General features: G+C 39.2%; 1 protein-coding gene across 2 annotated transcripts; it reads right to left on the bottom strand.

Moving 5' to 3' along the window:
- Positions 1 to 1,911: 1,911 nt before the first annotated feature.
- Positions 1,912 to 15,388, bottom strand: amfrb (autocrine motility factor receptor b). 2 transcript variants are annotated; one of them, XM_082157109.1, is made up of 12 exons: positions 15,007 to 15,388; positions 8,889 to 8,981; positions 8,559 to 8,723; positions 7,989 to 8,141; positions 7,814 to 7,854; positions 3,958 to 4,090; positions 3,672 to 3,805; positions 3,281 to 3,391; positions 2,890 to 3,080; positions 2,492 to 2,580; positions 2,371 to 2,400; positions 1,912 to 2,274 (listed from the first exon to the last, which is right to left on the bottom strand). In XM_082157109.1, exons 1-12 carry the CDS (start codon positions 15,244 to 15,246, stop codon positions 2,269 to 2,271), a joined length of 1,386 nt encoding a protein of 461 aa, XP_082013235.1. In that variant the 5' UTR covers positions 15,247 to 15,388; the 3' UTR covers positions 1,912 to 2,268. The 2 variants fall into 2 exon arrangements, with proteins under 2 accessions (XP_082013235.1, XP_082013234.1); XM_082157108.1 differs by having other exon boundaries at positions 1,912 to 2,400.
- Positions 15,389 to 17,741: the final 2,353 nt, after the last annotated feature.

The raw sequence follows: 17,741 nt of genomic DNA on the forward strand, positions 1-17,741 counted from the left end.
GTGTCTCTGTATGTCTGTGTGTCTCTGTGTCTGTGTGTCTCTTTGTTTCTGTGTCTCTTTGTTTCTGTGTCTGTGTGTCTGTGTGTCTGTGTGTCTGTGTCTCTGTGTCCGTGTGTGTGTCCGTGTGTCCGTGTGTCTGTGGGTCTGTGTATGTGTATGTGTATGTGTGTCTGTGTCTCTGTGTTTCTGTGTGTGTCTGTGTCTCTGTGTCTGTGTGTGTCTGTGTCTGTGTGTCTGTCTCTGTGTCTCTGTGTCTGTGTTTCTGTGTGTGTCTGTGTCTCTGTGTCTGTGTGTGTCTGTGTCTGTGTGTCTGTCTCTGTGTCTCTGTGTCTGTGTTTCTGTGTGTGTCTGTGTGTCTGTGTGTCTGTGTCTGTGTCTGTGTCTCTGTGGGTCTGTGTCTCTGTGTGTGTCTGTGTCTCTGTGTCTGTGTCTCTGTGTCTGTGTGTGTCTGTGTGTCTGTGTTTGTCTCTGTGTCTCTGTGTCTCTGTCTCTGTGTCTGTGTCTGTGTGTCTGTGTGTCTGTGTGTGGCTGAGGCACTTTATTCAGGCTTTTATCTTGAGAGTCTGGCCCAAACCTCCTTCAGAACCTCTACATGGCGAGATGTCACATGTTGTGGAGCTGGAATCATCTCAATGACTGTTGAAGTTTAAGTGGACACATTACATCAAATATTTTATCTATAACAAAATTATGAGTTATGATTTTGGTAATAATATATTTACTGAAATAAAAAATAATAATAAAATGTTTAAATTGAAATCATTGATTAAATTAAGTGAATAACTCAACCCTGTCACAAAGTTTACAACCCCGAAACAATGACATATGTGACGGGGTTGAGTGTGATGGGGTTGAGTTTTTTTGCTCAAAATGGCCACTGCTCTTAATGTGGTGTAGAAGAGTGGGCAACATGGCAGCCAATGAAATAAGTATATTTTAGATTTTTATGGATTAAAATAAAATTTTGAAAAGTCATAATTTTCCATCTTAATTGTATGTGATGGAGTTGAGTTGTTAAGCTTGACAGTACCCTCCCTGACTATAATACACCTCAAAAAAATTATAAAAAGTGTGATATCACTCATCTTCTTCTGCACCATGCTGTTGAAGAGAGCTGAATGATGCAACTTCCTGTGAATTATGTCACATATGGGTGGAGTCTATATTATTATGGGCGGAGAATGGTTGGCGTGACGGGGTTGAGTTCAGACTGAGGGACGTAACTTTATAAGTTGTTTTTTATCAAATATCTTGAATTTTTTTTAAATGTTTCTTTTCAAAAGCAAAGAACACAAATAAATACTTGCATTATTGCCGAAAATTATAGACACTGTGCACATTTTATTAATTATTTTCCAAGTACAAATTCAGCGAAGAACCTCAGGGACATGACAAAATGCTTGCTTTAAGACAGAAATAAGATTTTTTTTAATGATAAAAATTATTTAAATGCAATAATTATTTGTATTCATTATAAAGGACATAACAAAGTATTGTGAAAAGCTTTTAACATTTCATTTTGGTGAACCACCACTTTTTAAAATCTAGGGGACTGAAATATTACCGAATCCCAGGAATGACCCATATATATATATATATATATATATATAAATAAACACACACCTTATTTATATAAAGAAATATAATAAACCATGTGTTTTATTTTACTTTCAGAGTAGCATCCTCTTCTTAGCACTTGGAACTGTTAACCTTTCACTTGTTTTTGACAGTATCATCAAGAAATTTGAAGGGATAGGCAGAATATGCCCATTAGTGTTGAACAAACACACTTATTTCTACGTCTATATGCACACTTCCACAGTTTCACTGACTTCCTTCTAATATATACATTTTTAATATTTTTTTATTCTTTGCTTTTATTTCTTACACATTTGTCGTGATTATTTAAAAAAAAATCCTTTTTATGTAAAGCACTTTGAATTACTATTGTGTATGAAATGTGCTATACAAATAAACTTCACTGTAAAAAATGTCTAACCCTCCCAAATCAAAAATTTCTCTTTGATGTAGACCGATAACATCAAAATTTTTCAATTGGCCCAAGTGAAATTCTTGTTGAAATAGTCTGTTAACATTGGCTCAATGAGAAATAATACGTCAGACTAATTGAAAATTTTAGATGTTATCGGTCACTTGGATTTTTTTACTTGGGGATGTAATTTTTTTTTACAGTGTTGCCTTGCCTAATATAGATGTCATCAATCAACTCAATGTTTCATTCTTTTTACATCTGCTCAGGAGAGCAATTTACATCTGTCAAGAGAGGCACAGAGAAATGCAGTCAGTGGCACATTCTTCTTAATTTGTTGGTTTCGAAACCTCTATAAATGGTCACTCAGGTAGGTCTACCTGAGGAAACATTGATTCCTCCTGGTGTGCCTGCAAAGCAGTAAATGAACAACGGTTATGGGATAAAAATGCAACTATTTAAACAAAAAACAACTTATAAGGACAATGTAGATTCTCACACCTGTGAGTCTGTCTGCAATAGAACAATCATATTAGGAGAGTGCACAAATTCAACTGAAATGCCAGGCAGCCAATTAGCAATTTGGGAACCTGTAAGAAGATAAAGGGATATTTCAATAAATACCCAAAACAATCCTAAAATATTATTTAAGAGTGACTGCAGAGGAAAAGTCTAAGATTTTAGAGTCCAATGATCAAACTACGTTAAAAATCATAATAAAAAGCAAATGTGCTTATACTGTGTACATTTAACAACCCATTGAGTCAGCAGTTAGGAGTTTAAAGCTGACAATGCATTTTGGAGGGTTCACTTTTAAGTCTTCACATATTAGGGCAATATGAGCAATTACTTTGAGAAGTGTATATTTTTTCAATGTGTAAAACAATTATTAGCTGTACCATCAAAATGTAAGAAGTGACTTTGGTAATTGATTGGAGCTCTGTTTGGATTTGCCATAGCAGCTGGGCCCAAACTGACTGACAATGATGCCCCCTCCTGTTCATTTCTGGTATCACTGCCACTCATATTTACAGACATCCTACATGTGGGACATGACATATCCTGCTCTAGCCAGGAACGCAAGCACGACCTGAGAACACACACAGACACCAGTATCTTAGAGACCATGTAAGAAGGTTTCCTAGCAAATTGTCAATTTATTTCCAAATACTGAATACTTTATAGTCACCCATTCAACTTAGTACTGCATGGGAGATTACATTCACATTCAGTACCCAGGGTGGATGAATAATAAACCCTTCTCTATCTGAATTGTGGTAATTTTCATACTTGTGGAAAAGGTGCCTGCAGGGCAGTTTGTATGCTGTGTACATCTTTTCCCAGCAAACAGCACATCTGTCATCATGAGATGCCAGCTCTTCCATTGTAGCCATAGAAAACCTTCCAAGAAATATTATGATTTAGGAGGACTGTCTTTTCTCACTTCATTACAGCAAATTACCAAAACAGAGTGCACATACAACAGCTGTTACCTTACGTATGTACATAAATTAAACCAGAATGCAGCATAATAATACATTACAGGGAAAAACAGAGTTTGAAAAACTAGTAGAAATATTAACTATTATTCAAACCTTTTCACAGACTGTGACAACATTCCCACAGTAATTAACATAGTAAATCTAACAATGTTTTTAATAATTAAAAAAATAACACCTACCTCATGTCCATAACATCATAAATATGCAGGTAGTTTTTGTGTTGAAGTAACTTGTGTTGCATTTCCTGAGACAAGAACCGTAAGTCTGTCAATATAATCAAATCAGCCACAGAGAACCAAATATTCCCATAGAGCTGGAAAAGGCAAACGACAAGAAAATATGCGAATGATTCTATTATTTAATAGTAATAATAAAATAAAATAATTATAATAAATAAAAACTGTTTAAATGGTTCGTTAAATTAATTGTTTTTAACATGAAAGGGAAAAAAAAAGATTATCTCACCAGCATGTGGATATGATGCATCATATCTAGGAAAAGAATACCCATCTCCATGACAAAGTCTGTGTAATAAATACAGACCTCTTTATCTTCCCAGGAATCTTCACAGATCAGGTCATACAGGTGAATTGTGTACCTGAACAAAATGAGAATTAAATTAGCAGGCACACAGCCTAGGACATATAAGGATTTATCTCCTATAAATGCATATAACAAGAGAATTCAAAATCACATCTTATGGGTCAGTATTTACCAGAGGAGTAAAGTACTCGTGTAATTCTCCACTATTATACATTAGTATTATTTTGGGGAATTTTTACTTTACTTGAGGTCTGATAAAACCGAATACTTTTTTTTTTTTTTTTTTTGACCTATTATTCTTTATCCTTTAGCCAAACAATCATTCAAGTTTAACATTCCTTTAATTTAAACATCATTTTTATTTTCAGAAGAATAGTGCACCAAAAAATAAATGTCATAATTTTCCCACCATCATTATATAAAAACCTGACAGTGGATCCCAATAGGAAAAGTTCTGAATAAGGTTCATGCTTTTCCCGACCACCATGTAAATGAAGTTCACAGATGTGTATGTGTGTACATATGTGTATGAGTAATATATAATACAAGCACTGGCCACTTTATTAGGTACACCTTGCTAGTACCGGTTGGACTAACTTTTGCCTTCTGAATACCATTTGTTTTTGTTTTTTGCCTTCTGAACTTCTTTGTGCCATAGATTCAACAAGGTACTGAAAACATCTCTCAGAGATTTTGGTCCATATTGACATGATAGCATTACGTAGATGCAGTAGATTTGTTGGCTGCACATCCATGATGCGAATATCTTGTTCCTGTTCCACCACATCCCAAACGTGCTGTATTGGATTTAGATCTGGGGACTGTGGAGGCCATGTGAGTATAGTGAACTCATTGTCATGTTCACTAAGCCAGTTCCAAATTCTGACCCTATCTGAATGTTGCAGCAGAAATTGAGACTCATCAGATGAGGTAACGTTTTTCCAAACTTCTATTGCCCAATTTTGGTGAGCCTGTGTGAATTGTAGGCTGTTTCCTGTTCTTAGCTAACAGAAGTGCCACATTGTGCTCTTCTGCTGCTGTAGCCCATTTGCTTCAAGGTTTGACGTGTTGTGCGTTCAGAGATGCTCTTCAGCAGACCTTGGTTTTAACAAGTGGTTATTTAAGTAACTGTTGCCTTTCTATCAGCGTGAACCAGTCTGGCCGTTCTCCTCTGACCACTGGCATCAACAAGGCATAGTCGCCTACAGAACTGCAGCTCACTGGAAATTTTCGGACCATTCTCTGTAAACCCTAGAGATGGTTGAGCATGAAAATTCCAGTAGATCAGTGGTTTCTTAAATACTCAGACCAGCCCGTATGGCACCAACAAACATGCCAAGCTCAAAGTCACTTAAATCACATTTCTTCCCCATTTTGATGCTCAGTTTGAACTTCAGCAGATCATCTTGACCATGTCTACATGCCTAAATTCATTGATTGCGATTGAATGATTAGATATTTGCGTTCACAAGCAGTACAACAGGTGTACCTAATAAAGAGACAGATGACTGTAATAAACTAATTAAAGGTGGGATCAGTAGTTTTTGAAAAACACTTTTGGCCAATGTTGATATTTGAAATCACCAAAACAAACTACCCCAAAAAAATCTCACCCCTATTTTGATAGCTCCGCCCCACACTTATGTACGCGACCGTAACCCAGGCAACGGCTATGGCGGAATCTGCTGTACCTGCCGGCAGAGGGTATGATGTCATCAATAAAACAATGTGTTACTATGGTAATCCATGTCGAATGTGTTTTGGTAGTAATGTGTGTTTTAACGCATCAATGGTTCAGCTCAGTTTCACGTGGAAGACGGCGCTCAACACCCGGCACATGAGGAGGTAGAGGTAGAGGCTGAGGTCGGAATGTTGCCATACTGCTGATTGGTTACAAGTGTGTTTTGGTACTCTGTCCGACACAGTTTTCAAAAGTGTTTTTCAAACACCTTTAATCACATTTTTTTCTGTAATTAATCGCACATTTTTTCTGTAATTAATCTCGATTAATCACGATTAATAAAACCTAATATTCAAGTTTTTTATATATTTTGATATAGTAATAATTTCACATTTAATCTCCAAATGAACATAGAAACAACATAAAGACAGTAGCCTATATTTTAAATATTTGTTTAATGGCATCTTTTTATGAAAGAAGGTATCACCAATACCAATACTGCTACTGATGTCTCTATGAAATTGACTTTTTTTTTCTCAATTTTAGCCATTAATTATAGGCATTCAGCATTACAGTATAATTGAAAGCTATCATTTTGTAACATGTATTAGGCCTTAAACAATATAACAACTTTTAACTTAAGTGAACTTAAAACAATCTTCACATAAACCCATTATAATAAATGCCACATTTGCCTGCTCTTTAAAGGAGAACTTGGTAACTTTTTTAACTTAATAAAACTGTCTAGAAATCATTTGGATGGTTAAACAACCTGTTCTGGTGATATTGGTGACTTTCCCCGCTCCCCCCAGCGTTCCCAGGCGGAAAACCAACCTTGCAACTTGCAACACTACCGTCCCGGCAAGTTAGAAATTGGAAGTCTCGTGAGAAGCGAGAACTAGAACGAGAACGAGCGCGAAACACAAATTGCTTTACGGCAATTCGACATAAACACACACGCATGTATGATGTATTACCAGATTACCCACCTCGGTAGACATAGCTCCACGCGATACAGTTGGCTTGCTCCGATCAAAACAAACGCACATGAGAAGCGGTAGAGAGGGGGAGGAGGCCGCCGCAAGTGAGTTTTTACGACCTTGTTGTGAAATATACGCCCCCCCCCCCCCCACAGCTGTAGGGGGAGCTCGTGGGGAAAACATGCGACAACAAAAGGGAAAATCAGCGAAGAAGTGACTAGAGTTCGCTAGAGTTACCGAGTTCTCCTTTAATATATCAGGGCTCAATTTTTTCTATTGGCCCTGTCAGAAAAGTTCAGATTTTTACTTGCCCTGTCAAAATGCACAAAAATGTATTGTTTTCATTGTTTCTGACCCATGTAACCTTGTAAACAGTGCTTTAAATTTTTTAGGTAAGTCTAACAGGTAGGATATATACAGAAATTCAATAAAGTTATCAAGCATCACAGTCTTCACTGCATAAATTATAAATTAAACATAAATTAATCCTTCAGTCAAGAGCAGTGAGTGATTTTTTCTGTCATTTGTTCTTTGATTAACATTAATGACCGACTTCACAGCAGCAGGTTTCATAGGCTGCTGTCACTTTAAGACCTGACGCACACGCCGATCTGACACACATCCTATTCTGTCATAACTCTTTGTGTTCATTTAAGACTTTATTTAACTGTGCTTGTGAGGATACTCAACAAAGCGGCATTTTTGCCATAATTTCGTGTGATTTTGTCCGTGCAAGCGCTGCCTGTAGCAGCTTTCTGTGCGCACGGGTGTGTGTGTGTCACACAGACAGGAGATTCACAGACACGTGCGGCAGTAGTAACGCACTGCATTCTCTTTTTTGTCTTATCGCGTGTGAATGGTTTAAAAGCATTTTCTTGAATAAGAGCGTGATCATATATTGTAATGCTAGCCAAAGGACAAAAAAAAAACAAAAAAAAACCTGCGTTAATTGCATTAAATATTTTTAAAGTGTTAAACTGAAAAAAATTATTGTATATATATAGCTCCATGGACCTGATAGCTTTTAGCAGGACATCCTGTGGTGTAATTAGTTAATGCTGATACATGTTTGTTTGTTTGAATGTGGATGGTGAAGCTCACTTTTACAAATACTTACCGTAGAATTGCATGGCTCATATATATAGTTACCATAAGGCACTGTAGAAAAACAATGATTTTTAAGGATCTTAAATGTACACTTAAAAACAAATGAATACAGTACTTGCTTCCACATGCATACAGACTCAGATACACATACAAACAGGTTCACATGCACACAAATAGAAACTTACTTCAACTGCCATAAAGGAGAGAGAGTGCATTTCATGGGAAAACCCCACCAGGCCACATATGACAGTGAGCCCCCCAGAGAACACAAACAAACACATCAACACTGACAACACGCGCATATGGCTGCCCAGAGTCGTGATGGAGGATGAAGAGAGCTATGAAATACAAAACACACAATATCATTCTCAAGTCACATTGAATACAAAGTTACATTGAATACATACTGTAGCATGGAGATGGTTATGACAAAATAATATAGATGCTCAACAAAATCTTGTGTTATGGTGACCTCATTAGCCTCACTGTTGCTGTGCAGGTGAGAGCACTTACATGGGGGAATGATACTGATTTAAAAGCATAATCTTCTCTAATGCTAAGACTAAACTAAAAATTATCTTAGTAAACACACTAGGATTCAAGGACTCTAATGCTATTTATAATGTTCAACCTGAAATTGATATGGACTTGGGTAGTCACATGGTCGGTCATCTTTGTTTTCCAGTTTCCAGGCACTGGATTTCTCTCTCTGAGTATTGGGTTTCTGGATATCAACTGAAAATATATTTACTTACATACTCAAAACGAACTTTGCAGAGCTGGGCCAAGAGCTGGAGAAAGAGAAGTGCAGAGCACCAAAGAAACCACATGGCCAGCTCCCTCTCTGTCTGCACATTCAGCACACCAAAGAGAAAGATGAACTTGTAGAGTAGAAAGTTCCAGATTTTGCCCTTGAGGTTCTTATAGCAGGAATGTCAAGGACACAAAAATGTAACAGAACAAGCAGAAGGGTTCATTAGTCATACAGTACAATGTATGGATATGGAGAAACACACTAATTAAACAAACATAGTTACTTCACTGTTATGCTTAATCTCTGGCTGGACACGTGCCACGTGGATTACCTGTTTTTCATTCATTCTGAGATCACCGAACACAATAAACTGGATACATTTTGCCATCAGCAGGAGAAAACAGCACAGTGTGTTCACAAGGACCTGAGGAAATGAATAATGTAATATAGGATACTACTAGGGTCCGTGTATCTTTTGGTCAAGATACAGGGACAGACCTATGAGCTGCACTAATGTACATTTTCTCTAATTACACTAATTCCAAAAAACCTAAAACCTAATACAGTATAGTCTATATAAAATATTAAAACATCAGGTCTGAAGAATGGGCATGACCATGTTAATTGTTTGAATGAAAATAATAATATAATAATTTAGAAAAAATATAGTTTAAAAAATAATTTAGAAAAATCAAGTTTAAAGTGGCAAGTTCTTAGAAATATAGATTTTGTATTCATGCTGGTTTCATACATCAAAAAAAGAAAATTTTCAGCAATAGCAATTAATCATGCTAAAAATGTCAAGTGGTGTAACCATTTAACTCTTTCCCCGCCAAACACGGAATTTTCCGTTATTTGTGAGAAAACGCTTTGCGTGATAGGTATGAGTTTAGGTATGAGTGTTTGGTGTAGCCAATCAGTACAGTCACCAATGAAATCTTTAGAATTGGCTGCAGGGTGGGATTTCTGCTGAACTGGTTTGGGGGGAAATCAGGCAAACACTTCCCCGCCAACACACGGAATTCTCCAAGTGTGTCCGACTGCGTCCCGCAGTACTAGAAACCACGCCCCTTAAAATCACACCCCCTACCTCAAGTTACGAATAATGTAATGAACGTAATAAAACAGCCATTCGCGATGTCATCAGAGCCCCTCCCTCTGGATTCGCTGATTGCGTCACTAGTACTGCTCTTCCTCTGCTTCACTTTCTTCAGTTTAAAGCTTCATTATCGCCACCTAGTGATAAGGCATACAGATAACTTATCACCAGACGCCTTAAGTCGTCATGTTTGTTTTCCTCAGTTTTTAAGTATGAAACTGTTGTGAGATTGTCTTTTGTCCATGTTAAGCTACCGTAGTTTGGGTATGCTAACCACTAGAGGGCACTGTATTACTGTTATTGATTGAGTCCAACGCATGGCTTACGCTACTCCGTGCTGTAGCCAAATAAACCCTCTTTAATGAAGACCACGACCCGTGTCTTGCCTCATAACATGACATGGTGTCAGAATTAAGGACTTCACGCCGACATTAAGAGCAAGATGGCAAAGTTTGGACCTCCCGAGCCGTTCGATTTCTCGCAGCCAGCGGAGTGGCTTACATGGCGGCAGAGATTCTCCCGGTTTAGAGTCGCATCGAAACTTGACAAAGAGAGCAGCGAAGTGCAGGTGAACTCGCTCTTGTACTCGATGGGGAGAGATGCCAAACCTATTTACGGCTCGTTTGTGTTTCCTGCGGCAACCGAGGCCATGCCACATCCAGAGTATGAGTTTAATCTAGTGATGCAGAAGTTTGATGAACACTTTGTCCTGAAAAGAAACGTCATCCACAATCGCGCCTGTTTTCATAAGCGGAGCCAAAGGGCCGGTGAGACAGTTGAAGCTTTCGTGCGGAGCCTGTACGAGCTCGCGCAGCACTGCGAGTTCGGTACGGGGAAGGACGAGCAGATCCGGGACCGGATCGTCATCGGAATAATGGACAAAGAGGTTTTGCAAAAACTCCAGCTAGAGGCGGACCTGACTCTGGAGAGAGCCATCCAGCTTGCACGGCAAAGTGAACAAGTGAAACAACAAAGTGCAGAGCGTGTGGAAACTACAGTGAATGAGGTGAGACAGAAACAGTACAATAGCACAAGGAGGAGCTATGATAAACCACGGCAGGGACAAGGACAGAAATACAGTGAGAACAAACTGAACTGTCAGAGATGCAACAGGATGCATGATAAAAAGGAAAGCTGTCCAGCCCGTAACAAAAGGTGCAGAAAGTGCAATAAAATCGGATATTTCGAGGCCGTGTCAATGCTATCACTAGTGACTTAACAAGCGATGTGTTTGGGGAAATAGGACTACTGAACTGTGAGCCTGTTAAGATCGAGCTGACTGAGGAAGCAGTCCCATACAGCGTGTGATGAAGTAGAGATCCCGCTGGGTACAACACACACACACGCTCCCTTACCGCACCGCACACACATACTCACCACACTGCTTTTCCCCTCCTCTCTGTTTCTCTGTTGTCGGCGGTGCGGGTGCACACGCAGCCCGATAGCCCATGGACAGTTTCACAAATTTGCTGCTGTTTGCTTACCGAGAAGTACCTCAAGCTTCAACCGGGTTCTCCCCTTTCGAACTCCTATACGGCTGGCAAGTTCAAGGACCCCTGGACCTGTTACGGAAGAGCTGGGAACATCCTGCTTGCAGAGAAGAGGAGAAGGGTATCGTTCAGTATGTGCTGGAGATGAGGGACCGGCTTGAACGTTATCAAGAACAGGCAAGAGAGAACCTGAAAGAAGCTCAGGTAGCTCAGAAAACGTGGTACGACCAGAATGCGAGAGAGAGACAGCTACAGCCAGGGCAGAAGGTACTACTACTGCTGCCAACGTCGACCAACAAGCTGCTGGCCAAATGGCAAGGGCCGTGCACTGTAGTGAGGAAGATGGGACCAGTGACCTACGAGATCCACCATCCAGATAAGGGTAAAGCCAAGCAGACATATCACATCAACCTGCTCAAAGATTGGAAGGAGCCATCTGTAAAGCAAGGGACGGCGATGATGGTGAGGGAAGTAACGGAGGTGACTGATGAGGAACCAGAATCTGAAGCAAAAGCACAGAGAGAACCAGCTGAGGTGAACCTGGAGCACCTGAAGGACCCCAACAGGGTTCAGTTGCAATGCCTTCTGGAACAGTTCCCTGCTTTGTTTCATCAGCGGCCGGGGAGAACAGAGCTAATTCGCCACACAATCCACCTCACTGATCCAATGCCTTCAAGACAGCGACCATACAGAGTACCGGAAAGGCTAGTGGATTCATTGAAGGAGGAAGTAAAGACTATGCTCGAAATGGGAGTGATTGAGCCATCAAGAAGCGAGTGGAGCAGTCCCGTAGTCATTGTCCCAAAGAAAGACGGAACGCTACGGGTCTGCATAGACTTCCGCAAGCTAAATGCCCAGTCCCGTTTCGATGCTTATCCCATGCCGCGAATAGATGACTTGCTGGAGAGAATCGGACAGGCCCGATACATTACCACGCTGGACCTGTGCAAGGGGTACTGGCAGGTGCCCCTTGACAACGAATCCAGACAATACACAGCGTTCAGAACACCGATGGGGCTATACCATTTTACGGTTCTTCCCTTTGGCTTACATGGGGCACCTGCCACATTTCAAAGACTAATGGATCAAGTGCTTCAGGGATGTGACGGGTGGGCAGCTGCTTACTTGGATGACGTTGTGATATTCAGTTACTCCTGGGAGGAACATCTGGAACACCTGGAAGATACCCTGAGGCGAATCCAAGAGGCAGGACTCACCCTCAATGTCAGGAAATGTGAGTGGGCAAGGCAGGAGACCAGTTACCTGGGGTATCACCTGGGCAATGGCAAACTGAGACCCCAGGTGGACAAAGTGGAAGCTATCCGAAGAAGCCCAAGGCCTAAGACAAAGAAGGAGATGCGATCGTTTCTAGGCCTGGTGGGCTGGTATAGAAGGTTCATCCCTAACTTTGCATCCATCGCTACCCCACTTACTAACTTGCTGGCGAAAGCCGCAAGGAGCCCGATTGAGTGGACCGAGAACTGTGACGCAGCCTTCAGATCTCTCAAAGAGAAGATGTGCTCCAGCCCGGTCTTACAAAACCCTGATTTCAACCAGAGATTCTTGGTCCAGGTAGACGCCTCAGCCACAGGAGTTGGGGCTATCCTGGTCCAGGGAGGAAATCCAGTGGTCTACATAAGCAGGAAGCTGTTACCCAGGGAGACCAGGTACTCAACTGTGGAGAAAGAGTGTCTTGCCATCAAGTGGTCCCTCGAAAGTTTAAGGTATTATCTCCTGGGGAGGGAGTTTGATCTAGAGACCGACCATAGAGCACTAACGTGGATCCAGACCATGAAGGACCACAACTCCAGAGTGATGAGGTGGTACCTAAGCCTCCAACCCTATAAGTTCCAGGTACGGCACAGACCAGGAAGACAGAATGTGGTTGCCGACTACCTGTCACGGTACCCGGACAGTACGCGGCCAAGAGAAGGGGGAGGTGATGTGATGAAGTAGAGATCCCGCTGGGTACAACACACACACACGCTCCCTTACCGCACCGCACACACATACTCACCACACTGCTTTTCCCCTCCTCTCTGTTTCTCTGTTGTCGGCGGTGCGGGTGCACACGCAGCCCGATAGCCCATGGACAGTTTCACACACTGCAATCCCTTGCTGTTATAATATTTCCGGTCATACATAGTACACCACACTCTTTTATCTTGTTTATGTGTCATATATTGTGTGATTTGTTTGTCGTGTGTCGCGAGGGTTTGTTGTAGCCAGACTGACTGGTAGCGCCGGCGAAACCGATCGAATGAGACTCCCACTGTCTAGTGTAATATTCTCTAACTCAGGTGATATTTATATTTATATTATAATTCATACTACTCAACATACTGTAAATATGTTCATAATCTGTAAATGTTTATTCAGACTAAACCCAACTGTGACCCCTTTTTTTACTTTTTATACTATTTTTTTTTTTTTTATATATATTTTATTCTTAGAATTTGTATTACTATGTTTCTTGTTGTATTTGTATTTGTATATGTGCACTGGAAGCTTCAGTACCAAGAAAAATTCCTTGTGGGTGCAAGCACACTTGGCAATAAAGCTCTTTCTGATTCTGATTCTGATTTATGAGTGAAATTTTCGCATTATACCTCTCTCTGTCTTGTATTAATAGAGTCTCTTTATAATCTCGGTCATTTTGTCTCTTCATGTTTTCGTAACATTTAACAGAAATAAATTTGCTTAAAATTTGCGTAAACACCATAGACAGTATATGGTAAACAAAGCAGCTTATGCCCTCAAAGATGGCGTCTGAGGGGAGGTCACGTGACATTAATTGGCCTGTGGGAACTATGTATATGTAAGAACGAGCCTATGACTGAATCTGGAAATAAAGCTAAATAACTGAGAAAAATTAGAAATAGTCCTCAGATGCCGTCTGTAATTTATAGCAAAACATCTAGCGTTAATTCGATCTCCACAGATTCATTAAAATAAGTTATTACTCTACCACGTGCGTGACGTCATAAACCAACGTGGTTGAACGACCACTTTGCGATAATAGCCTACGGTGTCGGGAAACAGTAACTAACGTTAGTTGATTTCTTCAACGATGCAACATTAAACAGCATAAATCAAAACTGCCTAATGTTGTTGAATTAAATGTCGACCAGGATGAGTTACAGGACTTGTGCAAGCATTAGGTGTTGATGGACTTGATTTACTCCATCTATGTTTAGATCATCCCACCCAGACAAAACGTGATTTTCTCAGCTTTTTTCTCAGATTGTTGTTGTTGTTGTTTTTTATGAAACTTACCCATATTCATGTTGCTAAAAAAATAATAATGAATGACGCTAGAATACAACGTGTTTTTTTTTGTTTGTTTTTTTTGACGGGGTTTTTAGAGAGAGGGTCTTTCTTTCTTTTGATTAGGCCTATTGCATGTTCAGATATTGACGGTGGCTGGCAACTTCATAAAAAAAAAAAAAAAACGCTGGCGGGGAAAGAGTTAAAAAGTACTAAAAATGCCGTTGAACCTTGAAAAAAAATAATAATACATGAATACACACAATTTTCATTATACGAAACCGTTTTCAAAATATAGCCTATTAAGATATTTGTGAATATAAAATAATTTTAGCCTAATAACAAAATATTATGCCAAACGAATCCAGTTTGCACAGCCATTTTTACTTATAAATTATATTATAGGCCTATATTATAAAAAACTAAATTATTTTAAATTCAGAAATGGAAAACGTTCTTCATAGTAGGCTAGTTCAAGATAGTTTTAGCCTACATGAATTGCATGTTTTAATATTTGAAACCGGGGGAAAAAGTGTAACAGTCATTCACTGACTCATAGGCTATAATGTCTTGTTAGGATTTGGACCACTTACCCATAAACAGAAGCTATCCGTGTCCTGATACCACAAAACAGAATGTAATTCTTCATTGTCATCGCCTGTCCTGCCATCGGGTGAGTTCTGAGAGAGTTTGTTCACTAGAGCGGTCTGTATGAGTGGATCTTTCGCCTCTTCATACATTTTGTAGATGCATCTTGTCAGTAAACACACACTGGATGCTGTGTACACTTTAGTCCACGGCCAGGACAAAACATTCTCAACACCGAGCGCCATTCGATCACCGATACACAACAATACACTAAATAAGTCACTGTCAGTAGTCGGATACTTAAAGACAAAAATATTTACTTAGGCCGTCATAAACAGGATAAACGAATCTGTCTTAAGGCAAGCCTTCAGTGGTGTGTCACTTTATTTCATGTTGCACACTTGCACTGAAGAGGGCGTAAATGAGGGAGTAGGGGACAGATGGTCGTAACCATATATCTATGGTCGTAACTGCTTTCATCAGTTTATAAACATTTACGGATATATGTGCAAAAAATATCAAATTATTGTTTTTGCCAACAAATATTGTAATTAAGTTGGCTAATTAAGTTTTGAGGAGTTATAGTAATTCGTTTTGTTTTCCAATATCTTGACTCTCAAGTCATTGATCTACTTTGAGAAAGGACTGGGAATCGACAGCCATGACAAAAGTTTGATGGCATTTTCTGTGAGTAAAGAGAAACATCAGGCTGTTAACATAATATGAGCAGGAAATAATTAACATTGTCAACTGCTTTTATTAAAGCATTAATTTGTATAGGCCTACTATAAACATTTGTATTGTGCATTTTATGTTTTTCTGCTCTTTCTACTAATGTACTTTTTACAGTTCACTTGAATCCAAACAACATAATCCAAGTAATACCAATAAATAAACCTATAGTTTAGATGGAGTGAATATAGTGTCTATTCCTGTGCTGGTCTGCAAGGTCCAGCAGAGCCACCAAAATAGAAGAAATATGATAGTTATGACAGAGGATCAAACTAGTATTTACAAAATATACAGACATCCTGCTACAGTATGTTTTTTTGTTTTGTTTTTTTTACAGTGATTTTTTTTTGCTGCTACAGCTGCCATTTTTTACTGTAAATTTAACAGGATATTTTTTAAAGTGAGTATTTTTTCATTGTTTTTTTCCCATGCACATGCACTGTCTGAGTATTATATACAAAAGTTTGTGGTTGGTAAGACGTTTTTAATGTTTTTAAAAGATGTCTCTTATGCTCACCAAGGCTGCATTTATTTACTGAAACAAATTATAGCAAAACAGTAATACTGTAAATAGTATTACAATTTGAAATAATGGTTTTCTATTTTAATATATTTGAAATTGTAATTTATTCCTGTGATGGTAAAGCTGAATTTTCAGCTTCATTACTCCATGTCACATGATCATTCATAAATCATGCTGATTTGCTGCTCAAGAAACATGTTTTTATTATCAGGGTTGAAACAGTTGTGCTGCTTAATATTTTTGTGGATTTTTTTTTTTTTTTAGGATTCTTTGATGAACAGAAAGTTAAAAAAGAACAACATTCGAAACAGAATTTGTAACAATGTAAAAGTTTTACTGTCAACTTTGATCAATTTAATGTATTGACTTCTTTAAAAATGACATTCTTAGTGACACTTTGAACAGTAGTGTAGCATAACTCTTCGTGAAATATATTCTATAAACCATGTGAAATAAAGTGTTTACATTTATTAGAGAATGTTCTGCAAAGCGCCACAAGGTGGTACAATCGAGTCAACAATTAGTCTCATTCAGAGACTTATGTAGAGAGGTTTCCTGGATGCATTGAAAATTGACTGTTTGTAATATCCTCACTTTAAATCTTGTGTAGCCTATATATTTGCTTTTATTTTCACATCTTTTAATATTTCACTCAAGTATACAGCAAGCGTAATGACACGTGATGATCATTGCAGCATGTTGTTTCTTGCTAATTGTTGTATGCTAAGCTAATTTAAAAAGAATATAGCCTATGTGACAAGACATATTTACATATAAATGTAAAAATGTGACATATGCAGCCTGAACATGCTAAATATTTAACAGGTGGATTGAAATTGCAAGAAGTTAACTTTAAAAAAAGTCACGTTGGACTAATCAGATAGGCTAGTGGACTAATTATTATTAAATTATGTATTCTATCGTTCCACTCGGTGCATTAGCGATTTCCAGAGCAATGTTCAGTGGTTCTCAAACGATTCAGAGCAAGGTAGTAAACCGGGCTTCTAAAGTAGGCTACTACATCAAGCGACGTATGAACGTCAGCTGCACGCGTTAGACACTCAAAGCTGTATTCGAAGTGCAACCAAACCATGAGAAATGAATGAGACATGAGAAAACATGTTGCCATTAAAATTGCCGTTTATATAGTATAATTTTACATTCACCAAATATTTTAGTATTTTCACATAAGGCTACAGAACTGTGTCTCGTAGCTCTAGGCAGTCCGTGCGCGCTGATGGGACTCGAGTTTATTCATAAGTGTGCGCGGCAGTCATCTGCCTGCATGTGCGGCATATTATATCGACAACGCCAGCCAAACCTGTCGGTGTCTGCAATTCATGCTAACAGGCAATTAATCAGCCGGTTGATTACAGCGCGCGGCGAGCACAGAAGTTGACTAAAGGCGATTGCGACGCTGCTGTGCGATGCCATTCATCAACGAGTGACAGCAGCAACAAAGGCTCGAGCTGGAATGAAGCGAGA

The sequence above is a fragment of the Leuciscus leuciscus genome, assembly GCF_965113295.1.
Source record: "Leuciscus leuciscus genome assembly, chromosome: 2".
NCBI classification, from domain to species: Eukaryota; Metazoa; Chordata; class Actinopteri; order Cypriniformes; family Leuciscidae; genus Leuciscus; species Leuciscus leuciscus.

Bases quoted from the DNA above. Each gene is read 5' to 3' on its own strand.
- amfrb (XM_082157108.1), bottom strand. From the start codon at position 15,246: ATGGCGCTCGGTGTTGAGAATGTTTTGTCCTGGCCGTGGACTAAAGTG. The intron at 8,982-15,006 runs GTAAGTGGTCCA...TCATTTCCTCAG, and splicing joins CGGATAGCTTCTGTTTATGG to GTCCTTGTGAACACACTGTG. The intron at 3,392-3,671 runs GTAGGTGTTATT...ATTTCTTGGAAG, and splicing joins TATGATGTTATGGACATGAG to GTTTTCTATGGCTACAATGG.